Source organism: Oncorhynchus keta, chromosome 37 (assembly GCF_023373465.1).
Source record: "Oncorhynchus keta strain PuntledgeMale-10-30-2019 chromosome 37, Oket_V2, whole genome shotgun sequence".
NCBI classification, from domain to species: domain Eukaryota; kingdom Metazoa; phylum Chordata; class Actinopteri; order Salmoniformes; family Salmonidae; genus Oncorhynchus; species Oncorhynchus keta.
Window position 1 is genome coordinate 20,552,509 of NC_068457.1, and position 26,144 is coordinate 20,578,652.

Below are 26,144 nucleotides of genomic sequence, written 5' to 3' on the forward strand. Positions count from 1 at the left end.
GGTTGAGAAACTGAGAGAAGGATATAGGGATATAGAGAGGTTGAGAAACTGAGAGATGGAGAAGGATATTAGGGATATAGAGAGGTTGAGAAACTAAGAGATGGAGAAGGATATAGAGATATAGAGAGGTTGAGAAACTGAGAGATGGGAGACACCTGAAACCCCACCTCTTTAAGGAATACCTAGGATAGGATAAGTAATCCTTCTCACCCCCCCTTTAAGATTTAGATGCACTATTGTAAAGTGACTATTCTACTGGATGTCATAAGGTGAATGCACCAATTTGTAAGTCGCTCTGGATAAGAGCGTCTGCTAAATGACTTAAATGTAATGTAAATGTAGATGGAGAAGGATATAGAGAGGTTGAGAAACTGAGAGATGGAGAAGGATATTAGGGATATAGAGAGGTTGAGAAACTGAGAGAAGGATATAGGGATATAGAGAGGTTGAGAAACTGAGAGATGGAGAAGGATATAGAGAGGTTGAGAAACTGAGAGATGGAGAAGGATATAGAGAGGTTGAGAAACTGAGAGAAGGATATAGGGATATAGAGAGGTTGATAAACTGAGAGAAGGATATAGGGATATAGAGAGGTTGAGAAACTGAGAGATGGAGAAGGATATAGGGATATAGAGAGGTTGAGAAACTGAGAGAAGGATATAGGGATATAGAGAGGTTGAGAAACTGAGAGATGGAGAAGGATATAGGGATATAGAGAGGTTGAGAAACTGAGAGATGGAGAAGGATATAGGGATATAGAGGTTGAGAAACTGAGAGATGGAGAAGGATATAGGGATATAGAGAGGTTGAGAAACTGAGAGACTGAGAAGGATATAGAGAGGTTGAGAAACTGAGAGATGGAGAAGGATATAGAGATATAGAGAGGTTGAGAAACTGAGAGAAGGATATAGGGATATAGAGAGGTTGAGAAACTGAGAGATGGAGAAGGATATAGGGATATAGAGAGGTTGAGAAACAGAGAGACTGAGAAGGATATAGAGAGGTTGAGAAACTGAGAGATGGAGAAGGATATAGAGATATAGAGAGGTTGAGAAACTGAGAGATGGAGAAGGATATAGACATATAGAGAGGTTGAGAAACTGAGAGACGGAGAAAGATATAGAGATATAGAGAGGTTGATAGACGGAGAAGGATATAGGGATATAGAGAGGTTGAGAAACAGAGAGACGGAGAAGGATATAGGGATATAGAGAGGTTGAGAAACAGAGAGACGGAGAAGGATATAGGGATATAGAGAGGTTGAGAAACAGAGACGGAGAAGGATATAGAGATATAGAGAGGTTGAGAAACTGAGAGAAGGATATAGAGATATAGAGAGGTTGAGAAACAGAGAGACGGAGAAGGATATAGGGATATAGAGAGGTTGAGAAACAGAGAGACTGAGAAGGATATAGAGAGGTTGAGAAACTGAGAGATGGAGAAGGATGTAGAGAGGTTGAGAAACTGAGAGATGGAGAAGGATATAGACATATAGAGAGGTTGAGAAACTGAGAGACGGAGAAAGATATAGAGAGGTTGATAGACGGAGAAGGATATAGGGATATAGAGAGGTTGAGAAACAGAGAGACGGAGAAGGATATAGGGATATAGAGAGGTTGAGAAACAGAGAGACGGAGAAGGATATAGGGATATAGAGAGGTTGAGAAACAGAGACGGAGAAGGATATAGAGATATAGAGAGGTTGAGAAACAGAGAGACGGAGAAGGATATAGAGATATAGAGAGGTTGAGAAACTGAGAGAAGGATATAGAGATATAGAGAGGTTGAGAAACAGAGAGACGGAGAAGGATATAAAGATATAGAGAGGTTGAGAAACAGAGAGACAGAGAAGGATATAGAGAGGTTGAGAAACAGAGAGATGGAGAAGGATATAGAGAGGTTGAGAGACAGAGACAGAGAGTGACCAGCCACTCCCTTTGGTAAACAAATACACATACAGTGTCAGAGAAAGGTAATATGAAAGATTGGTTGTTGTTCTCTTGTACTATAAATGATCTCAAAAGTAACATTTAGATTTTAGGTGTTTTCCTGTCCAATGGTTTGACAGATGAACTAGAGACAAGTCTAATCCTTTATTGACTCAGTGGATGGTCAATTGTCTTATGAGTCCTAACATGTCCCAGTGTTCCCGTTCTATAAATTCCCCTGAGATCATGTCAGCATCTGGTGGCTGTTCTCGTACACCTACACAGATCCCACAGGCCTTAAGTCACACCTCAATGTTGATTTTCCTGGTAAGTTTATGGGGGGAGGGAACATATGGTGTTTGAATAAAGAGATGGGGGAAGCCCGGCATAAACAGTCAATCAGAGCAGTTAGTCTGGTTCCAGTCTCCCCCATGCCCCCCCAGACCCACTGTTTCATCTCAGGCCACTAAAAAGACCAGTACATGTTTATCAACCACGACAACGACTTCCTTCAACTGAACAGGCCTGCCAACGGTCAGCACTAATCTCATGTTATCAGTCACGTTATAAATTAAACGTTGATATCAACCGCCTAGATCACATGTCAAACTCATTCCACAGAGGGCCGAGTGACTGCAGGTTTTCACTCCTCCCTTGTCCTTGATTGATTGAGTAAGTAGTAAGGAACTCCCCTCACCTGGTTGTCTAGGTCTTAGTTGAAAGGGAGAAGAACCAAAACCTGCAGACACCTGGCCCTCTGTGGAATGAGTTTGACACTTGTGGCCTAAGTACTAAGCTCAGTTGTCAACAAGTTCCGCGCAGAATAAAGCTAGTATGTTTGACCCTTGGACAGGTCGATTTCCCTCACCCACAGGACCAGCTTCTGTCTCACACATAATGTACACACAAACACACACTTCACAGTTGTCTCAGAGACTGTGGGGACTCCACCCATAACACTAACTTCAAGTCATGTTAATAGTACCTGGCTCCAGCTGCTATTAGTCATGTATTTAGTTCCATCAGTCAACAACAAGACAATCCATCCTCTATTGTTCAAATGTACACAAACTATTCAGAAGGAAACTGCATCACACAGGTACAAGTGTTGCACGTAATGCAAACAAACCGAGCATCGTACCAATAGATTAGTCTACATTGTAGACATTGACAGAAGCATCTAGTCCAGGGGTGTCAATGTTTACAATTTACAACATAGCAGGCCAGGCATGGGTCACAACTAAGTTGCCTAAAAATCTGTTTCTTGGAAATGAAATGCTGACCGGTCTGTTGTGCACCTTGCCCTGTGAATAGACGCCTCATGTGTCCCAGAGCAATCCAGCAGCCACAGGAACCTGTCCGTTTATAAACTACCACTTATAAACTACCACTAGAGTCAGCATTCAGTGTCACACAGATCACACACTGTCCCTGTCTACTTCCCATCTTCTGCCCTGGATTTCATATCAGTTATCAGGTCAGTATAGATATATGAGATGAGACGCACCCCTACAGTGGGACCATGTGACAGGAAGGCTGTCAGCCATCCCATAATACAGTAGAACAGCTGACAGGCTGAATCTCCATATGCTTCCTGGTTCCTGGGTCTAATGGGGACAAATACAGTAACGGCAGTCTATTTTCATCACTACGCCGACAGAGAGACAATGTAAAAGGATTTGGATCAGACACACTTGGTGTGTTTCCCAAGTGGCACCCTATTCCCTTTATAGTGCACTACTTTTGACCCCCCTAAATAGGAACTAGGGAGCTATTTGGGATGCAAGCTTGTTTACTCCTGAGTCTGTCCCTGTTGACTGACATCAGATGTGTTTGACTAATTACTGTAGGGCCTGGATTGATGTCTTTCGAAAGTAATTGAAGTGATGCATATTGTACGCATATTTATGCGTAGCAATAACTCAGATAACATAACTCACATAGCATTACCTATGTTATTGGCATGTTTATAATCAAGTTATTATAATGCTGTGTAACATGAGGTAGATAAGTATTGGGGAAGGGACGGGGAAACGATTGAAAGGGAGGGATGGAGTGGCCCTGGGGCAGAGAGACACACCGTAACAGGTCAATGATCCTTTTCTATTATCCCATGAGACCACAGTCATTTGTCTGCTGTAGTCTGGGAGCCAGAACCAGCCTGACGAGAGGTTGCTGGTAATACTCTGTCTCTAGATATATTGGACTGTGGGAGTCTATAGGACACAGACTGGAGAGAGAGATGGGATGAAACCAATTCATTTTTAAACCCCATCGTCCCTCATCTCTAATCTCGCAGTCATTTCAGTTTTTACTTTAAATGAAAAACCTAATGCCACCCTGTCTGAATACTGCCTGGGATTATACAACATCCTGTATGTAGAGGGGTCTCCTAATCTGTTCTGTATTCTATGTGTAAACATGTAGCACTGTCAGATACATGACTTCATCACTAGGTGACCATCTCATAAAGGACCACAATGACAATATAAATAGAACTAAAGAGGAAGTACATGACTCTGTCCTCTCCACCATGGCCAGACAGACGGTTGTCTCCTATGTCTGGATGGATGTCTGGATGGCTGTAGCGTGAGTCGGGGGAGGGGGGTTGATTGTAGAGGTCGACCGATTATGATTTTTCAACGCCGATACAGATTATTGGAGTACCAAAAAAAGCTGATACCAATTAATCGGTCGTTTTTTAATATATTTATTTGTAATAATGACAATTACAACAATACTGAATGAACACTTTTATTTTAACTTAATAAAATACATCAATAAAATCTATTTAGCCTCAAATAAATAATTAAACATGTTCAATTTGGTTGAAATAATGCAAAAACAAAGTGTTGGAGAAGAAAGTAAAAGTGCAATATGTGCCATGTAAAAAAGCTAACGTTTAAGTTCCTTGCTCAGAACATGAGAACATATGAAAGCTGGTGGTTCCTTTTAACATGAGTCTTCAATATTCCCAGGTAAGACGTTTTAGGTTGTAGTTATTTTAGGAATTATAGGACTATACCATTTACCATTTCTCTCTATACCATTTGTATTTCATATACCTTTGACTATTGGATGTTCTTACAGGCACTTTAGTATTGCCAGTGTAACAGTATAACTTCCGTCCCTATCCTCGCCCCTACCTGGGCTCGAACCAGGAACGCATCGAAAACAGCAACCCTTTTTTCACGAATGCGCATGTTAAATCATCACCCGTTTGGAGAAGTAGGCTGTGATTCGATGAGAAATTAACAGGCATCGCATTGATTATATGCAACGCAGGACAAACTAGTTAACTACACATGGTTGATGATATTACTAGTTTAACTAGTGATTATGTTAAGATTGATTGTTTTTTATAAGATAAGTTTAATGCTAGCTGAAACGCGTAACCGGTAGTCAGCGTGCCACGCAGGCTCCTCGTGGAGTGCGATGTAAAGCAGGTGGTCAGAGCGTTGGACTAGTAATCGGAAGGTTGCAAGATCGAATCCCCGAGCTGACAAGGTACAGATCTGTCATTCTGCCCCTGAACAAGGCAGTTAACCCACCTTTCCTAGGCCGTCATTGAGAATAAGAATGTGTTCTTAACTGACTTGCCTAGTTAAATAAAGATAAAAAATAATAATATTCGGCCACAATCGGTGTCCAAAAATGCAGATTACTGATTGTTATGAAAACTTGAAATCGGCCAATCCGATTAATCGGTCGACCTCTAGTTGATTGCCATGTGCGATGGGATCTGTGTAGTGAGTTGAGGGGATTTCCCACACAGAGCTCATCTGTGTGTAACCATCTCAGCTAGAGTCTCGTATTACTTCCTGAGGAGATTAGCCCACTGCTTCACTATCTCACTAGCTGTGACCCATGAGTCATGCACCAAGTCCGTCTGGACTTTTATGTCAAGGAGAGGCTCAGCAGATAGGACCACCGGCAATTAACACTGACCGTAGACATTCTGCATTTCACATTTTCTAACAGTTTGCCTCATTGACATTAAAATAATCAAAACTCTGTAGATCTATGGCTAAGTACACACAAACATCACACAGACACAGACTCACACACCACAGAGACACACACACCACACAGACACACAAGGGGGGTCAGGAGACAACAGCTGTGTGAGACTAGAGGTCAATGTCAGGGGTCCAGATCACCTGGTGTCTTCTGAGTGTCTAGAACAGAGCTGGTAAAAGGGAAGACTGGGAGAGAAATCTACAAACCCCTCCCTTCTTTCTCCCTCTCGCCCCTCTTCACACCCCCCTTCCCCCTCCCTTCCTCTGTCTCTCTCTCTCCCTCAGTCTCTCTCTCTCTCTCTCTTTCCCCCTCCCTTCCTCCTCTCTCTCTCATTCCACCTCCCTTCCTCCGTCTCTCTCTCTCTTTCTCTCTCCCTCTCTCCGTCTCTCTGTGTCTGTCTATTTCTCTCTCTGAGTCGTTTGTTTACGCTCTTTCAGTACCTGGGAGAGAGGGATCATTGGGAGGTGTAATCTGAAACTGAGCCCAGTCTGGCTGAGTGTGTATATGGAGACAGAGGGGGAGGGATGGGGGTGTGGTGAGTGTGTGTGTGTGTGTGTGTGTGTGCCGCCCAGTGACGGAGCGTTCAGTGTATGGCTGAAGTCTCAGCACTCAGGCTGTGGAGGAATGGATGGCTGCCGCTCACACGACCGCTTATTCTGAGAGTGTGTGTATGTCTGTTTGGGAGTGTGTGTGTGTGTGTGTGTTCTCCCGGGGGAGAGGGGGGACAGGATGGCCCTCAATCCAGTGTCCCTGCTCTGCCATGACATCACCAGAATGTGGCTGCAACTCAACTTGATAACAGGTAAGGTGTTTGTGTGGGGGGTGTTTGTGACTGACAGTGCATGTGACAGAATACAGTGCAGCTGTGTGTGTGACTGAACGGTATTGTCAGAGAGGTGAGGAAGTTCTACTTCAGTTTAATGCACATGTTTTTACACTTTATTTTAGCTTTGTTGTATCTAAATGTGTCCCTCCCTCTTGCAAAAATACTCTATTTGCATAAATGGAAACACTGTAGCAGCAGTTAATTGGTACCTGGTTACTAACAATCTTCAACTACCAATGACTGTGTTTGTTGCCCTGTGCCAAGTAGTCAGGACTAGATTCTAGTAAATGTTCAACAAGAGAATTCAAATGAAAACAACATTGAATCTGTGCCACGTTGTCATGGCAACATTTTCACTTCATTGGCTGTCCATTTATTTGAGAAATCTGTAGCAGTTTGTTTTGTTGTATTTTTCTTTGGTTTGAATTGATTCCAAAAGTATTTCAAATCCTCTCCAGGAGCTTAAGGAAGTGTTTTTTTCTCAGTATATTCTGCCTTGTCATGAGTTAACATGTTGTCTCAAACACGTGAGTTGTAAAAACAAAGAGAGTCGCACACTCTCAGTCATTTATCGGGTAAAAAAAAAATGTTTCGGCTGAACTGTGCCTTCAGGGCTTCTCCCACCCTCAAGAAGGCACAGTGATGCCGAAACGTTGGTGTTTTTTGACCCAATAAATGACTGAGGTTATATATATATATATATATATATATATATGGAGTGTGCGACTCCCTTTGTTTCTATAGCTTCCAGTTTATTCACCGTTAGTCAGCACCTCTACATAATTTTCTCTGGGTGTGCACCAGCTCATGCTTTTTATTAAACACCTGAGTTGACATCGATCAATACGGTGAACCCACTTCCATCTCCTGAACTATTAAGTACCAAGAGAGGTTTTACAGTACGAGTAAAAACACATCCTTGGAATCTCCTTTGGAATGTCTCTCCTTTGTCAAAGCCAAGGGAAAGTTTGACTAGAGGTGTCCTAAAAGAGATGTTCTGTTTCCTTTGAATATCTGGTGTGTGTGTGTGTGTGTGTGTGTGTGTGTGTGTGTGTGTGTGTGTGTGTGTGTGTGTGTGTGTGTGTGTGTGTGTGTGTGTGTGTGTGTGTAGTAGCGTGGGACAGTGGAGATGGTGATGAACAGTGGTGTGTTGTCTGTCTCTTACTTCCATTCTGTAACAGAGATATGCTCGTCAACACACAGACTGGTCCGCTGGCCAAGCGGAAAGACATTGTGCCACATTTCCTCCAGTCTCTCAGGGCTAGCACACAGACACAGGTTTACACTAATGACCAAAAGTGTGTGGACGCCTGCTCGTCAAACATCTCATTCCAAAATCATGTGCATTAATATGGAGTTGGTCTCCCCCTTTGCTGCTATAACAGCCTCCACTCTTCTGGGAAGGCTTTCCACTAGATTTTGGAACATTGATGTGGGGACATGCATTAGGTCGGGCAGTGATGATGGGCGATTAGGCCTGGCTGACAGTAGGTGTTCCAATTAATTCCAAAGGTATTCGATGGGGTTGAGGTCAGGGCTCTGTGCAGGCCAGTCAAGTTCTTCCACACCAATCTCAACAAACCATTTCTGTATGGACCTAATTTTGTGTACGGGGGCATTGTCATGCTGAAACAGGAAAGGGCCTTCTCCAAACTGTTGCCACAAAGTTGGAACCACAGAATCATCTAGAATGTCATTGTAGGCTGTTGCGTTAAGATTTCCCTTCACTAGAGCTAAGGGGCCAAGCCCAAACAGTTAAAAACAGCCCCAGACCATTATTTCTTCTCCACCAAACCCAGATTAGTCCGTCTGACTGCCAGTTGGTGAAGCGTGATTCGTCACTTCAGAGAACGCGTTTCCACTGCTCCAGAGTCCAATGGCGGCGAGCTTTGGTATTGCACATCATGATCTTAGGCTTGTGTGCGGCTGTTCGGCCATGGAAACCCATTTCATGAAACTCCAGACGAACCGTTCTTGTGCTGACGTTGCTTCCAGAGACGGTTTGGAACTTTGTAGTGAGTGTTGCAACCACGGACAGACGATTATTACACACTTCAGCACTCGGCGGTCCCATTCTGTGAACTTGTGTGGCTTTCCACTTCACAATAACAGCACTTACAGTTGACCGGGGCAGCTCTCGCAGGGCAGAATTTTGACGAACTGACTTGTTGGAAAGGTGGCATCCTATGAAGGTGCCATGGTTGAAAGTCACTGAGTTCTTCAGTAAGGCCATATTACTGCCAATGTTTGTCTATGAAAATTCCATGGCTGTCTGCCAAATTGGATACACCAGTCAGCAATGGGTGTGGCTGAAATAGCCCGAATCCAGTCATTTGAAGGGGTGTCCACATACTGCTGTGTATAAAAAGTGTAGCTTACAGTGCAGCAGACTAGCCAACATGTTGGCACCTGACGCTCCATGGAGAAAAAAGGATTTGACAAAGACTGAACAGTAGCCACATAATGCAGCTCATCATGTAGAAATATTCCAGATTTAACCCAGAGATGTATGGGCTGGGCAGAAGACACCCACACACACAGTGAGCACGCATGGCAACAGGGCAACGGGGGCCGTTTGACCCAGTTGTTACTGTCGTGTGTGTTGTTATCCCCATGGCAGATGGGGACCTGGTAACCCAGACTGTAATACCATAATAGAACTGGGTTCCCCCCCACACACACACACACACACACACACACACACACACACACACACACACACACACACACAGCTGTGGAACGGCTGTTCATCCCTTACTTGTCCTCTCACTCACACACACAGCTGCCCTTCTTCTTGCCACACCACTATCAACAGTTGGCTCCATCACCAGCTCATACCCACATAGCATGGTGCTCCACACAGCATGGCGCTCCACGTCATACCCACACAGCATGGTGCTCCACACAGCATGGTGCTCCACGTCATACCCACACAGCATGGTGCTCCACACAGCATGGCGCTCCACGTCATACCCACACAGCATGGTGCTCCACACAGCATGGTGCTCCACGTCATACCCACACAGCATGGCGCTCCACACAGCATGGCGCTCCACACAGCATGGTGCGCCACGCCACACACACACACACACACACACACACACACACACACACACACATACTTCCACATCCCCAATACAATCGGTTGCCTTTCAGTCCACATACCAAGACTGCCCTGCCCACCCTGCCCATACACCACATACCACAACAACACATGAAGTTACTGCGTGGACCAGCGAACTGAGGGGTTAGCTGTAGGGGTTAAATAAAGGGGAGGGGAAGGGAGGGGTTAGGGTCTAGGGGTTAATGTCAGACCGGGTGATTATACTGTATTTTTCAAGGGGCGACATCAAGGACTGTACCACCTGTGATAGTAACTTTGTCCTTCAGACCAGACGTGTAAAGGCAAGGAGGTCTTTCCAGGCTGCTAACATGTGTTTTACCACCGGCTGCTTGTGGGAACATGATGACCAAACAAAGAGAGATTCATGGGACAGGAGAGGGAGTAGCACTCTGTGTAGCACAGAGGCATGGTAACTACCATGTTGGTGCATGTGTGGAACTGGTGGTGAACCTTTGTGTCAGTGGGGTCACACCATCATGTGAAAGGAATGTCATGACTGGAGTGAAAATGCATTGTAAACTATTCAACAAAAACTGTTGGTCGGATCTTTTGTTTTAGCTCTGATTGCATTCGATAAAACGCATAGAAGGAACGTGGAGAGAGAGGCCTCTGTAGAATCTCCTTTACTGGAAACTTTCCTCTCCCTCCTCCTTTTCCCCTTTCCTCTCCCTCCTCCTTTTCCCCTTTCCTCTCCCTCCTCCTTTTCCCCTTTCCTCTCCCTCCTCCTTTTCCCCTTTCCTCTCCCTCCTCCTTTTCCCCTTTCCTCTCCCTCCTCCCCTTTCCCCTTTCCTCTCCCTCCTCCTTTTCCCCTTTCCTCTCCCTCCTCCTTTTCCCCTTTCCTCTCCCTCCTCCTTTCCCCTTTCCTCTCCCTCCTCCTTTTCCCCTTTCCTCTCCCTCCTCCTTTTCCCCTTTCCTCTCCCTCCTCCTTTTCCCCTTTCCTCTCCCTCCTCCTTTTCCCCTTTCCTCTCCCTCCTCCTTTTCCCCTTTCCTCTCCCTCCTCCTTTTCCCCTTTCCTCTCCCTCCTCCTTTTCCCCTTTCCTCTCCCTCCTCCCTTTCCCCTTTCCTCTCCCTCCTCCTTTTCCCCTTTCCTCTCCCTCCTCCTTTTCCCCTTTCCTCTCCCTCCTCCTTTTCCCCTTTCCTCTCCCTCCTCCTTTTCCCCTTTCCTCTCCCTCCTCCCCTTTCCCCTTTTCTCTCCCTCCTCCTTTTCCCCTTTTCTCTCCCTCCTCCTTTTCCCCTTCTCTCCCTCCTCCCCTTTCCCCTTTTCTCTCCCTCCTCCCCTTTCCTCTCCCTCCTCCTTTCCCCTTTCCTCTCCCTCCTCCTTTTTCCCCTTTTCTCTCCCTCCTCCTCTTCCACATTTCTCCCCCTTTTCTCTGAGCTATCATCCATCCAGATCTGAGCTGTAACTTTTTAGGTTATACAATAGTTAACTGACAAGAAGGAATATGACAAGATATAAAACCTTACATGATAGAAATGTGTTGCATAGAGTAGAAATGATTCTGTCTAATTTCAGGTCAGCTCTATCCTCACATTGTAAACCTTGACCTTCACTGATTAAGCCCCTGACCTGATTGTGAATGAGTGTAGAGGTGGCGGGGGGGCCTTGGCCCCCATCAACCTCAAAACGTGGGGCCTGTGTTGGCCTGGTTGGGAGGAAGTTGTGGGTGTTGTGGGGTTTTGTGCTGCTTAAGACTTCCCTGGCTGGGACAGGCCTGTTTTGGTAGCTTTTCCCCGGGTCTCAGTTGGAGCGCTCACAGACCACAGTGACGAGACTGAACGCATCTCTACACATCATATACAATGCACTCAGTGAGGAGGGTAGGGCCCTTAGTTCTCAATGGAACTGAATGGGTTAGAGATGTTCCTTACCTCTAATACCAGGAAGAAAGAGGGGAAAACACAGAGCGAGAAGTACCTACCACCCAGGGCTGTTAGACTGAGCTGTTACCTACCACCCAGGGCTGTTAGACTGAGCTGTTACCTACCACCCAGGGCTGTTAGACTGAGCTGTTACCTACCACCCAGGGCTGTTAGACTGAGCTGTTACCTACCACCCAGGGCTGTTAGACTGAGCTGTTACCTACCACCCAGGGCTGTTAGACTGAGCTGTTACCTACCACCCAGGGCTGTTAGACTGAGCTGTTACCTACCACCCAGGGCTGTTAGACTGAGCTGTTACCTACCACCCAGGGCTGTTAGACTGAGCTGTTACCTACCACCCAGGGCTGTTAGACTGAGCTGTTACCTACCACCCAGGGCTGTTAGACTGAGCTGTTACCTACCACCCAGGGCTGTTAGACTGAGCTGTTACCTACCACCCAGGGCTGTTAGACTGAGCTGTTACCTACCACCCAGGGCTGTTAGACCAAGCTGTTACCTACCACCCAGGGCTGTAAGACCGAGCTGTTACCTACCACCCAGGGCTGTTAGACTGAGCTGTTACCTACCACCCAGGGCTGTTAGACCAAGCTGTTACCTACCACCCATGGCTGTTAGACTGAGCTGTTACCTACCACCCATGGCTGTTAGACTGAGCTGTTACCTACCACCCAGGGCTGTTCGACTGAGTTGTTACCTACCACCCAGGGCTGTAAGACTGAGCTGTTACCTACCACCCAGGGCTGTTCGACTGAGTTGTTACCTACCACCCAGGGCTGTAAGACTGAGCTGTTACCTACCACCCAGGGCTGTAAGACTGAGCTGTTACCTACCACCCAGGGCTGTAAGACTGAGCTGTTACCTACCACCCAGGGCTGTTAGACTGAGCTGTTACCTACCACCCAGGGCTGTAAGACTGAGCTGTTACCTACCACCCAGGACTGTTAGACTGAGCTGTTACCTACCACCCAGGGCTGTAAGACTGAGCTGTTACCTACCACCCAGGACTGTTAGACTGAGCTGTTACCTACCACCCAGGGCTGTTCGACTGAGCTGTTACCTACCACCCAGGGCTGTTAGACTGAGCTGTTACCTACCACCCAGGGCTGTAAGACTGAGCTGTTACCTACCACCCAGGTCTGTAGTAAGACTGAGCTGCTACCTACCACCCAGGGCTGTAGTAAGACTGAGCTGTTACCTACCACCCAGGTCTGTAGTAAGACTGAGCTGTTACCTACCACCCAGGGCTGTAGTAAGACTGAGCTGTTACCTACCACCCAGGTCTGTAGTAAGACTGAGCTGTTACCTACCACCCAGGGCTGTAGTAAGACTGAGCTGTTACCTACCACCCAGGTCTGTAGTAAGACTGAGCTGTTACCTACCACCCAGGGCTGCTAGACTGAGCTGTTACCTACCACCCAGGGCTGCCTGTCCACCTGTCCTGATGCATTACACCAACATCAGACTGAATACTGACAGTGAGTGCCAACATGCATGTCTATGGTTCTAGAATAGACTGCATTAGTGTTTCTCAGCCTTGATCCCTATGGACCCACTCACTGTGTGGATGCTAGTCTTACCGGCTCCAGCTGGGTGGAGCTAGCTAAGCCTGACAGGTTGACGTCACCTTCCCTGAGACCTGAAGTCAGTCCCTCCTGAAAGGTGACCACAGGGTTTTCTGGTTTATACTGATGATGGTTGATTGGGGAGAGCATGGTATAAAAACCAAACTGGTACACAAGCATTAGTTAGAAACAATTGAGCATCATTGCAAATCGTTTTTATTAAAATGAGTTAAGAATAGAGAGAAATAAAGTATTTTTTTAAGCTCACCTTGGCAGTGGCGATTTTAGCATGGTGGGGCAAACTCAAGAAAAAAATATATGCATGCCAGCAAAGCCACACTACACAACGCTAAACATTAATTGCACTATAACGGTGACAAACGGTGCCCACAAACTGTTAGGGCCTACATAAAGCTGTCCCAACAGAAGAGCTTTCTTTTCAGCACCAAGTAGTGAATCCTTACCACCAATACACCTGGCTATCAGCGAAGCCTTGTCTGGCAGCAAAACAGTTCATTCAGCCTCATTTACTTCCCTTTAAAAAAACATAGCTGATATGGCTGACTTGCTTAAACAAATGTGGTTTCTATTGACAATTGAGATGTACAAATGGGACGACGAGCGGATAAGAGGCCATCCGTAATTTATATTAAGACATTAATGACCGAGCGGACAGACATAGTCAATATAACTGTTTGTTCAGCACTTTTGAAAGGTACATCGACAGAATTCAGAACATGGGCCGTTCTTACAGTATTGTCCCTGTACACCAAGTCAGAACCGTAGGATAAATAAAGGAGGCATATAAGCAGACAATGAAAGCTCTTACAATATTCGATGATTACATTCATCTAAAACAGGTTATAGGCTACATGTGCACCACCAAGTCAGAACAGTACGCTGAATTATGACGGGGGAAAGGAACAAACTATTAGAGTGAGGCACATGGGCTACTAACAGCTTACGACACAACATACACTTACTATGACTTTCTTAGCTACAGTATACATATCTCCTTGGCATATTACATCCTTTATGCAGCAGCATATAAGACATTTTTGGACCTCGTTGTGCTTTGCTCACTTGAACAGGAAGGTGGTGCAGCGGTCCTTCGTGGGCAAATTTTGGCATCAAACTTTGTCATCGAAGTCTGGCATTCTCTGGATTTATGGTGCATTCAAGACAACCGGGAACTCAGAAAAACACAAGGTTGAATCTTGACATCAGATCGGAGCTCAAGAAAGATTCTCGAGTTCCTGACTTTGAATTCCGAGTTGTATGACCGTATTTTCCCAGTCCGAGCTAGTTTTGTTCAGAGTTCCCAGTTTTCTTGAACTCACTGAAGTCTCCCATTTCCCAGTTCTGAGTTTCCAGTTGTTTTGAACCACCCGAAGTCATGTTGGATTGACAGTATGGCCAATGTATTCAACCATGGTGTTTAATGTTTATCCTTTTAAGCTTGGAAAAGAGACCCTTAAACCCAGACTTGGACCACACGCCCACTCGTCTGACTAGCAGGCTAGTGGTTGCTTTGCAACACTTGCAGTTAGCCACTGATTCCTTCCAAACTACTCATTGTTGAATTTGTGATTTCCAGCTTGTTGTGTAATGTTCATGACCGATGAGCACCGATACGTTTTGTCTATAATTTCTCTTCATATGACAAGGATTGAAAAGGAATTGCCAGTAGATTGTCGACTTGATTAGTCATCTATGAACATCTTGGCCATGTTCTGTTATAATCTCCACCCCTCAGCCTGGTTCCTCTCTAGGTATCTTCCTAGGTTCCGGCCTTTCTAGGGAGTTTTTCCGAGCCACCGTGCTTCTACATCTGCATTGCTTGCTGTTTGGGGTTTACAATAATAGATGACAGCTACAGTAACATACAGTATTTACAATAATAGATGACAGGTACAGTAACATACAGTATTTACAACAATACTCTCTCTGCCTCTCCCCCTCCTCTCAGCCTCTTCCCGCAGCCTCTCCTCCCCTCTTTACTCCTCTCCTCAGCCTCACCTCCCGCACTCTCTTCCTCACTGAGACTGGGACTGAAATTTGGAGAAGTGGGGGGATTTGGGGAGACTTCTCCTTGAGAAGTGGGTCAGTGGGGTCTTTGCTCCTCTCTCTCTCTCTGTCATGTCATTTCAGGTGCTCTGTCTGACTAATACTATGTTCTATTATTGTAAATACTGTATGTTACAGTATTTATAGCTCAGTCTTACGCCCAGGGCTGTAAGACTGAGCTGTATGTTACTGTAACTGTCATCTATTTTTGTAAATACTGTATGTTACTGTATCTGTCATCTATTGTTGTAAATACTGTATGTTACTGTATCTGTCATCTATTGTTGTAAATACTGTATGTTACTGTATCTGTCATCTATTGTTGTAAATACTATATGTTACTGTATCTGTCATCTATTGTTGTAAATACTGTATGTAACTGTAGTTGACGTTTTTTTTGTCTCTTATCTTCCAGATGACATCATGCAGCAGGAGAGTGATCGTCTGTTTGCTGCAGACATCGATCCTGACCTCAGGAAACGGTTTGCTTTCCTCTCAGGTCAGTCTTTTTCTTTTCCCTCCATCGCTCCCTCCTTCATAGTTACCTCTCATAGTGGTTCAATCCCAAACATCCGAGTGAGCCAATCCCAACGCTATGCCAAGGCCCTTGAAGATCTCCCTTCACAGATGGAAAAAGCTTAAGCAATATGGCTGAAGCTAGTAACAGTGAACCATCCCCAAAGCAGCCACAGCCAGAGTGCTATTCCTGTACTTTTATAAATAGGAAAATGCTGATGGATTATGTTTTGATGTTTAGGCCAGCTACTTCTCTCAGCTACTTCACTCAGCTACTTCACTCATATAGTGTGATATGAGCAGCAATCATATCACACTATATGAGTGAAGTAGCTGAGTGAAGTAGCTGAGTGAAGTAGCTGAGTGAAGTAGCTGAGTGAAGTAGCTGAGTGAAGTAGCTGAGTGAAGTAGCTGAGTGAAGTAGCTGAGTGAAGTAGCTGAGTGAAGTAGCTGAGTGAAGTAGCTGAGTGAAGTAGCTGAGTGAAGTAGCTGAGTGAAGTAGCTGAGTGAAGTAGCTGAGAGAAGTAGCTGGCCTAAACATCAAAACATAATCCGTCAGCATTTTCCTATTTATAAAAGTACAGGAATAGCACTCTGGCTGCCAGATAGAGTACAGCAGGGTTGTTCAAACTGATTTCTGTTGTATGACTTAACTAAATGACTTAACTAAACTAAGACTTTTGCAACGATCCGACCTTTGGGGGTAAACTGAGGAAAACCGTTCCACACCAGACCCATATTTCCAAAGAGTTGGGCCAACTCAGTTTGTTCCGTTACTACGGCGATGCCAACCCAGATAGGGCCCCACGTCGGGTTACCACGGATAATAACGGCACGGAGACGGCCCGTGAATAATTAATCGACACGACGATCCACTTGGCAACCTGGCCCGGCAACGGTTGGAAGAGCCAAGTGTGTGTGGCACTATGTGCTGCTGTGATTGGCTGCTGAGTGTGTGACTGAATTTAACACTCCACCCGTTGAGAGTGTGTGTGTGTGTCTCTAACTGAATTTCACGAGCTTCAGTTCCTTCAGTTCCTTGCTGTTACATGTCTTCCTCGGGAACCTGTTCTTAGGATGTGTACAGTCTGTGTAGAGTCTATTTGTCTTCATATCTGTCTGTCAGTGTGTTTAATAACTCCGTGGTTGCCAGGGGTGATGAGTGTGTGTGTTCATGACAGCTGCCCACCCTCTGATGAGTAGTCACATGAGCACACAGCTGATGAAGATGACGCTTGGTCTAGTTCTAATTCATACTTCTACGCTACAGCCTTGGTACGCCACTAGAATGACTCCAAGCCCAGCGGATGAGAGTGTGACGCAGCGCTACTGTTTTAGCTGTGTCATGAAAGACTCCTGCTGTGTTCCTGTTCCTTCCAGGTTGTCTCTGTATGTCCTCTCCCCTGGAGGTTGTCTGTGTCTCCAGGCCTTGTTTTGTGTTGTAATCATTAACCTCTGGTCCTCCTCTAGTCGCCGACTCAGGCAGGTGTCTGCCTGACACACATACACACATGGTACCAGATGGATCAGGGCACAGTGCTCTGGTTCTGCTCTAGTGACACGGCTGGTACCAGATGGATCAGGGCACAGTGCTCTGGTTCTGCTCTAGTCGTCTGGTACCAGATGGATCAGGGCACAGTGCTCTGGTTCTGCTCTAGTGGTCTGGTACCAGATGGATCAGGTCAGAGTGCTCTGGTTCTGCTCTAGTCGTCTGGTACCAGATGGATCAGGGCACAGTGCTCTGGTTCTGCTCTAGTTGTCTGGTACCAGATGGATCAGGGCACAGTGCTCTGGTTCTGCTCTAGTGGCACGGCTGGTACCAGATGGATCAGGGCACAGTGCTCTGGTTCTGCTCTAGTCGTCTGGTACCAGATGGATCAGGTCACAGTGCTCTGGTTCTGCTCTAGTTGTCTGGTACCAGATGGATCAGGTCGCAGTGCTCTGGTTCTGCTCTAGTCGTCTGGTACCAGATGGATCAGGGCGCAGTGCTCTGGTTCTGCTCTAGTCGTCTGGTACCAGATGGATCAGGGCGCAGTGCTCTGGTTCTGCTCTAGTCGTCTGGTACCAGATGGATCAGGGCACAGTGCTCTGGTTCTGCTTTAGTCGTCTGGTACCAGATGGGTCAGGGCACAGTGCTCTGGTTCTGCTCTAGTCGTCTGGTACCAGATGGATCAGGGCACAGTGCTATGGTTCTGCGCTAGTCGTCTGGTACCAGATGGATCAGGGCACAGTGCTCTGGTTCTGCTTTAGTCGTCTAGTACCAGATGGGTCAGGGCACAGTGCTCTGGTTCTGCTCTAGTCATCTGGTACCAGATGGATCAAGGCACAGTGCTATGGTTCTGCTCTAGTCGTCTGGTACCAGATGGATCAGGGCACAGTGCTCTGGTTCTGCTCTAGTGGTCTGGTACCAGATGGATCAGGTCAGAGTGCTCTGGTTCTGCTCTAGTCGTCTGGTACCAGATGGATCAGGGCACAGTGCTCTGGTTCTGCTCTAGTGGCACGGCTGGTACCAGATGGATCAGGGCACAGTGCTCTGGTTCTGCTCTAGTGGTCTGGTACCAGATGGATCAGGTCACAGTGCTCTGGTTCTGCTCTAGTCGTCTGGTACCAGATGGATCAGGTCGCAGTGCTCTGGTTCTGCTCTAGTCGTCTGGTACCAGATGGATCAGGGCGCAGTGCTCTGGTTCTGCTCTAGTCGTCTGGTACCAGATGGATCAGGGCGCAGTGCTCTGGTTCTGCTCTAGTGACACGGCTGGTGCCAGATGAATCAGGGCACAGTGCTCTGGTTCTGCTTTAGTGACGGCTGGTACCAGATGGGTCAGGGCACAGTGCTCTGGTTCTGCTCTAGTCGTCTGGTACCAGATGGATCAGGGCACAGTGCTCTGGTTCTGCTCTAGTGACACGGCTGGTGCCAGATGAATCAGGGCACAGTGTTCTGGTTCTGCCCTAGTGACACGGCTGGTACCAGATGGATCAGGGCACAGTGCTCTGGTTCTGCTCTAGTGACACGGCTGGTGCTAGATGGATCAGGGCACCGTGCTCTGGTTCTGCTCTAGTGACACGGCTGGTACCAGATGGATCAGGGAACAGTGCTCTGGTTCTGCTCTAGTGACACGGCTGGTACCAGATGGATCAGGGCACAGTGCTCTGGTTCTGCTCTAGTCGTCTGGTACCAGATGGATCAGGTCACAGTGCTCTGGTTCTGCTCTAGTTGTCTGGTACCAGATGGATCAGGGCACAGTGCTCTGGTTCTGCTCTAGTGACACGGCTGGTACCAGATGGATCAGGGCACAGTGCTCTGGTTCTGCTCTAGTGTCTGGTACCAGATGGATCAGGGCGCAGTGCTCTGGTTCTGCTCTGGTCGTCTGGTACCAGATGGATCAGGGCACAGTGCTCTGGTTCTGCTTTAGTGACACGGCTGGTACCAGATGGATCAGGGCACAGTGCTCTGGTTCTGCTCTAGTCGTCTGGTACCAGATGGATCAGGGCACAGTGCTCTGGTTCTGCTCTAGTGACACGGCTGGTGCCAGATGGATCAGGGCACAGTGCTCTGGTTCTGCTTTAGTGACACGGCTGGTGCCAGATGGATCAGGGCACAGTGCTCTGGTTCTGCTCTAGTGACACGGCTGGTACCAGATGGATCAGGGCACAGTGCTCTGGTTCTGCGCTAGTGACACGTCTGGTACCAGATGGATCAGGGCACAGTGCTCTGGTTCTGCTTTAGTGACACGGCTGGTACCAGATGGGTCAGGGCACAGTGCTCTGGTTCTGCTCTAGTCATCTGGTACCAGATGGATCAGGGCACAGTGCTCTGGTTCTGCTCTAGTGGTCTGGTACCAGATGGATCAGGTCACAGTGCTCTGGTTCTGCTCTAGTGACACGTCTGGTACCAGATGGATCAGGGCACAGTGCTCTGGTTCTGCTCTAGTGACACTGGTACCAGATGGATCAGGGCGCAGTGCTCTGGTTCTGCTCTAGTCGTCTGGTACCAGATGGATCAGGGCGCAGTGCTCTGGTTCTGCTCTAGTCGTCTGGTACCAGATGGATCAGGGCGCAGTGCTCTGGTTCTGCTTTAGTCGTCTGGTACCAGATGGGTCAGGGCACAGTGCTCTGGTTCTGCTCTAGTCGTCTGGTACCAGATGGATCAGGGCACAGTGCTCTGGTTCTGCTCTAGTGACACGGCTGGTGCCAGATGAATCAGGGCACAGTGTTCTGGTTCTGCCCTAGTGACACGGCTGGTACCAGATGGATCAGGGCACAGTGCTCTGGTTCTGCTCTAGTGACACGGCTGGTGCTAGATGGATCAGGGCACCGTGCTCTGGTTCTGCTCTAGTGACACGGCTGGTACCAGATGGATCAGGGAACAGTGCTCTGGTTCTGCTCTAGTGACACGGCTGGTACCAGATGGATCAGGGCACAGTGCTCTGGTTCTGCTCTAGTCGTCTGGTACCAGATGGATCAGAGAACAGTGCTCTGGTTCTGCTTTAGTCGTCTGGTACCAGATGGGTCAGGGCACAGTGCTCTGGTTCTGCTCTAGTCATCTGGTACCAGATGGATCAAGGCACAGTGCTATGGTTCTGCTCTAGTCGTCTGGTACACGATGGATCAGGGCACAGTGCTCTGGTTCTGCTCTAGTCGTCTGGTACCAGATGGATCAGGGAACAGTGCTCTGGTTCTGCTTTAGTCGTCTGGTACCAGATGGGTCAGGGCACAGTGCTCTGGTTCTGCTCTAGTGACACGGCTGGTGCCAGATGAATCAGGGCACAGTGTTCTGGTTCTGCCCTAGTGACACGGCTGGTACCAGATGGATCAGGGCACAGTGCTCTGGTTCTGCTCTAGTGACACGGCTGGTGCTAGATGGATCAGGGCACCGTGCTCTGGTTCTGCTCTAGTGACACGGCTGGTACCAGATGGATCAGGGAACAGTGCTCTGGTTCTGCTCTCGTGGCACGGCTGGTACCAGGTGGATCAGGGCACATTGCTCTGGTTCTGCTCTAGTGGCACGGCTGGTACCAGATGGACCAGGGAACAGTGCTCTGGTTCTGCTCGAGTGGCACGGCTGGTGCCAGATGGATCAGGGCACAGTGCTCTGGTTCAGCTCTCTGCTCTAGTGGCACGGCTGGTGCCAGGTGGATCAGGTCACAGTGGTCTTGTTCTGCTCTAGTGACACGGCTGGTGCCAGATGGATCAGGGCACAGTGCTCTGGTTCTGCTCTAGTGACATGAATGGTACCAGATGGATCAGGGCACAGTGCTCTGGTTCTGCTCTCTGCTCTAGTGGCACAGCTGGTGCCAGATGGATCAGGGCACTGTGCTCTGGTTCTGCTCTAGTGACACGGCTGGTGCCAGATGGATCAGGGCACAGTGCTCTGGTTCTGCTCTAGTGACACGGCTGGTGCCAGATGGATCAGGGCACAGTGCTCTGGTTCTGCTCTCTGCTCTAGTGGCACGGCTGGTGCCAGATGGATCAGGGCACAATGCTCTGGCTCTGCTCTAGTGACACGGCTGGTGCCAGATGGATCAGGTCACAGTGCTCTGGTTCTGCTCTAGTGACATGGCTGGTGCCAGATGGATCAGGTCACAGTGCTCTGGTTCTGCTCTAGTGACACGGCTGGTGCCAGATGGATCAGGTCACAGTGCTCTGGTTCTGCTCTAGTGACACGGCTGGTGCCAGATGGATCAGGGCACAGTGCTCTGGTTCTGCTCTCTGCTCTAGTGGCACAGCTGGTGCCAGATGGATCAGGGCACTGTGCTCTGGTTCTGCTCTAGTGACACGGCTGGTGCCAGATGGATCAGGGCACAGTGCTCTGGTTCTGCTCTAGTGACACGGCTGGTACCAAATGGATCAGGGCACAGTGCTCTGGTTCTGCTCTAGTGGCACGGCTGGTACCAGATGGACCAGGGAACAGTGCTCTGGTTCTGCTCGAGTGGCACGGCTGGTGCCAGATGGATCAGGGCACAGTGCTCTGGTTCAGCTCTCTGCTCTAGTGGCACGGCTGGTGCCAGATGGATCAGGTCACAGTGCTCTTGTTCTGCTCTAGTGACACGGCTGGTGCCAGATGGATCAGGGCACAGTGCTCTGGTTCTGCTCTAGTGACACGAATGGTACCAGATGGATCAGGGCACAGTGCTCTGGTTCTGCTCTCTGCTCTAGTGGCACAGCTGGTGCCAGATGGATCAGGGCACTGTGCTCTGGTTCTGCTCTAGTGACACGGCTGGTGCCAGATGGATCACGGCACAGTGCTCTGGTTCTGCTCTAGTGACACGGCTGGTGCCAGATGGATCAGGGCACAGTGCTCTGGTTCTGCTCTCTGCTCTAGTGGCACGGCTGGTGCCAGATGGATCAGGGCACAATGCTCTGGCTCTGCTCTAGTGACACGGCTGGTGCCAGATGGATCAGGTCACAGTGCTCTGGTTCTGCTCTAGTGACATGGCTGGTGCCAGATGGATCAGGGCACAGTGCTCTGGTTCTGCTCTAGTGACACGGCTGGTACCAGATGGATCAGGGCACAGTGCTCTGGTTCTGCTCTAGTGGCACGGCTGGTACCAGATGGACCAGGGAACAGTGCTCTGGTTCTGCTCGAGTGGCACGGCTGGTGCCAGATGGATCAGGGCACAGTGCTCTGGTTCAGCTCTCTGCTCTAGTGGCACGGCTGGTGCCAGATGGATCAGGTCACAGTGCTCTTGTTCTGCTCTAGTGACACGGCTGGTGCCAGATGGATCAGGGCACAGTGCTCTGGTTCTGCTCTAGTGACACGAATGGTACCAGATGGATCAGGGCACAGTGCTCTGGTTCTGCTCTCTGCTCTAGTGGCACAGCTCGTGCCAGATGGATCAGGGCACTGTGCTCTGGTTCTGCTCTAGTGACACGGCTGGTGCCAGATGGATCAGGGCACAGTGCTCTGGTTCTGCTCTAGTGACACGGCTGGTACCAGATGGATCAGGGCACAGTGCTCTGGTTCTGCTCTAGTGGCACGGCTGGTACCAGATGGACCAGGGAACAGTGCTCTGGTTCTGCTCGAGTGGCACGGCTGGTGCCAGATGGATCAGGGCACAGTGCTCTGGTTCAGCTCTCTGCTCTAGTGGCACGGCTGGTGCCAGATGGATCAGGTCACAGTGCTCTTGTTCTGCTCTAGTGACACGGCTGGTGCCAGATGGATCAGGGCACAGTGCACTGGTTCTGCTCTAGTGACACGAATGGTACCAGATGGATCAGGGCACAGTGCTCTGGTTCTGCTCTCTGCTCTAGTGGCACAGCTGGTGCCAGATGGATCAGGGCACTGTGCTCTGGTTCTGCTCTAGTGACACGGCTGGTGCCAGATGGATCAGGGCACAGTGCTCTGGTTCTGCTCTAGTGACACGGCTGGTGCCAGATGGATCAGGGCACAGTGCTCTGGTTCTGCTCTCTGCTCTAGTGGCACGGCTGGTGCCAGATGGATCAGGGCACAATGCTCTGGCTCTGCTCTAGTGACACGGCTGGTGCCAGATGGATCAGGTCACAGTGCTCTGGTTCTGCTCTAGTGACATGGCTGGTGCCAGATGGATCAGGTCACAGTGCTCTGGTTCTGCTCTAGTGACACGGCTGGTGCCAGATGGATCAGGGCACAGTGCTCTGGTTCTGCTCTAGTTTACACGAATGGTACCAGATGGATCAGGGCACAGTGCTCTGGTTCTGCTCTCTCCTCTAGTGGCACAGCTGGTGCCAGATGGATCAGGGCACTGTGCTCTGGTTCTGCTCTAGTGACACGGCTGGTGCCAGATGGATCAGGGCACAGTGCTCTGGTTCTGCTCTAGTGACACGGCTGGTACCAGATGGATCAGGGCACAGTGCTCTGGTTCTGCTCTAGTGACACGGCTGGTGCTAGATGGATCAGGGCACCGTGCTCTGGTTCTGCTCTAGTGACACGGCTGGTACCAGATGGAACAGGGCACAGTGCTCTGGTTCTGCTCTAGTGACACGGCTGGTGCCAGATGGATCAGGGCACAGTGCTCTGGCTCTGCTCTAGTGACACGGCTGGTGCCAGATGGATCAGGGCACAGTGCTCTGGTTCTGCTCTGGTGACACGAATGGTACCAGATGGATCAGGGCACAGTGCTCTGGTTCTGCTCTCTGCTCTAGTGGCACAGCTGGTGCCAGATGGATCAGGGCACTGTGCTCTGGTTCTGCTTTAGTGACTCGGCTGGTGCCAGATGGATCAGGGCATAGTGCTCTGGTTCTGCTCTAGTGACACGGCTGGTACCAGATGGATCAGGGCACAGTGCTCTGGTTCTGCTCTAGTGACACGGCTGGTGCTAGATGGATCAGGGCACCGTGCTCTGGTTCTGCTCTAGTGACACGGCTGGTACCAGATGGAACAGGGCACAGTGCTCTGGTTCTGCTCTAGTGACACGGCTGGTGCCAGATGGATCAGGGCACAGTGCTCTGGCTCTGCTCTAGTGACACGGCTGGTGCCAGATGGATCAGGGCACAGTGCTCTGGTTCTGCTCTCTGCTCTAGTGGCACGGCTGGTGCCAGATGGATCAGGGCACAATGCTCTGGTTCTGCTCTAGTGACACGGCTGGTGCCAGATGGATCAGATCACAGTGCTCTGGTTCTGCTCTAGTGACACGGCTGGTGCCAGATGGATCAGGGCACAGTGCTCTGGTTCTGCTCTCTGCTCTAGTGGCACGGCTGGTGCCAGATGGATCAGGTCACAGTGCTCTGGTTCTGCTCTAGTGACACGGCTGGTGCCAGATTGATCAGGGCACAGTGCTCTGGTTCTGCTCTAGTGACACGAATGGTACCAGATGGATCAGGGCCCAGTGCTCTGGTTCTGCTCTCTGCTCTAGTGGCACAGCTGGTGCCAGATGGATCAGGGCACAGTGCTCTGGTTCTCCTCTAGTGACACGGCTGGTGCCAGATGGATCAGGGCACAGTGCTCTGGTTCTGCTCTAGTGACACGGCTGGTGCCAGATGGATCAGGGCACAGTGCTCTGGTTCTGCTCTAGTGACACGAATGGTACCAGATGGATCAGGGCCCAGTGCTCTGGTTCTGCTCTCTGCTCTAGTGGCACAGCTGGTGCCAGATGGATCAGGGCACAGTGCTCTGGTTCTGCTCTAGTGACACGGCCGGTGCCAGATGGATCAGGGCACAGTGCTCTGGTTCTGCTCTCTGCTCTAGTGGCACTGCTGGTGCCAGATGGATCAGGGCACAATGCTCTGGTTCTGCTCTTGTGACACGGCTGGTGCCAGATGGATCAGGTCACAGTGCTCTGGTTCTGCTCTAGTGACACGGCTGGTGCCAGATGGATCAGGGCACAGTGCTCTGGTTCTGCTCTCTGCTCTAGTGGCACAGCTGGTGCCAGATGGATCAGGGTGCACTGGTGCTCTGATTATTAGATTATTCTTCTGCTCTAGTGACACGGCTGGTGCCAGATGGATCAGGGCACAGTGCTCTGGTTCTGCTCTAGTGCTCTAGTGGCACGGCTGGTGCCAGATGGATCAGGGCACAATGCTCTGGTTCTGCTCTAGTGACACGGCTGGTGCCAGATGGAGATCAGGTCACAGTGCTCTGGTTCTGCTCTAGTGACACGGCTGGTGCCAGATGGATCAGGTCACAGTGCTCTGGTTCTGCTCTAGTGACACGGCTGGTGCCAGATGGATCAGGGCACAGTGCTCTGGTTCTGCTCTAGTGACACGAATGGTACCAGATGGATCAGGGCACAGTGCTCTGGTTCTGCTCTCTGCTCTAGTGGCACAGCTGGTGCCAGATGGATCAGGGCACTGTGCTCTGGTTCTGCTCTAGTGACACGGCTGGTGCCAGATGGATCAGGGCACAGTGCTCTGGTTCTGCTCTAGTGACACGGCTGGTGCCAGATGGATCAGGGCACAGTGCTCTGGTTCTGCTCTAGTGACACGGCTGGTGCTAGATGGATCAGGGCACCGTGCTCTGGTTCTGCTCTAGTGACACGGCTGGTGCCAGATGGATCAGGGCACAGTGCTCTGGTTCTGCTCTAGTGGCACGGCTGGTACCAGATGGATCAGGGCACAGTGCTCTGGTTCTGCTCTAGTGACACGGCTGGTACCAGATGGATCAGGGAACAGTGCTCTGGTTCTGTTCTGCTCTAGTGGCACGGCTGGTACCAGATGGATCAGGGCACAGTGCTCTGGTTCTGCTCTAGTGACATGGCTGGTGCCAGATGGATCAGGGCACAGTGCCTGGTTCTGCTCTAGTGACACGG

At 49.2% G+C, this 26,144-nt stretch overlaps 1 protein-coding gene across 13 annotated transcripts in view; it reads left to right on the top strand.

Moving 5' to 3' along the window:
- Positions 1 to 26,144, top strand: part of LOC118370012 (guanine nucleotide exchange factor DBS-like) — a 94,242-nt gene that overhangs the window by 18,927 nt on the left and 49,171 nt on the right. For 12 of the 13 annotated variants that reach the window (XM_052499519.1, XM_052499523.1, XM_052499525.1 and 9 more), the window contains one exon: positions 15,824 to 15,907. In XM_052499519.1, the coding sequence (XP_052355479.1) occupies positions 15,824 to 15,907 (84 nt within the window). Of the gene's footprint in view, positions 1 to 6,505; positions 6,751 to 15,823; positions 15,908 to 26,144 lie in introns of those variants that run through there. The other variant, XM_052499526.1, reaches the window with a different exon arrangement.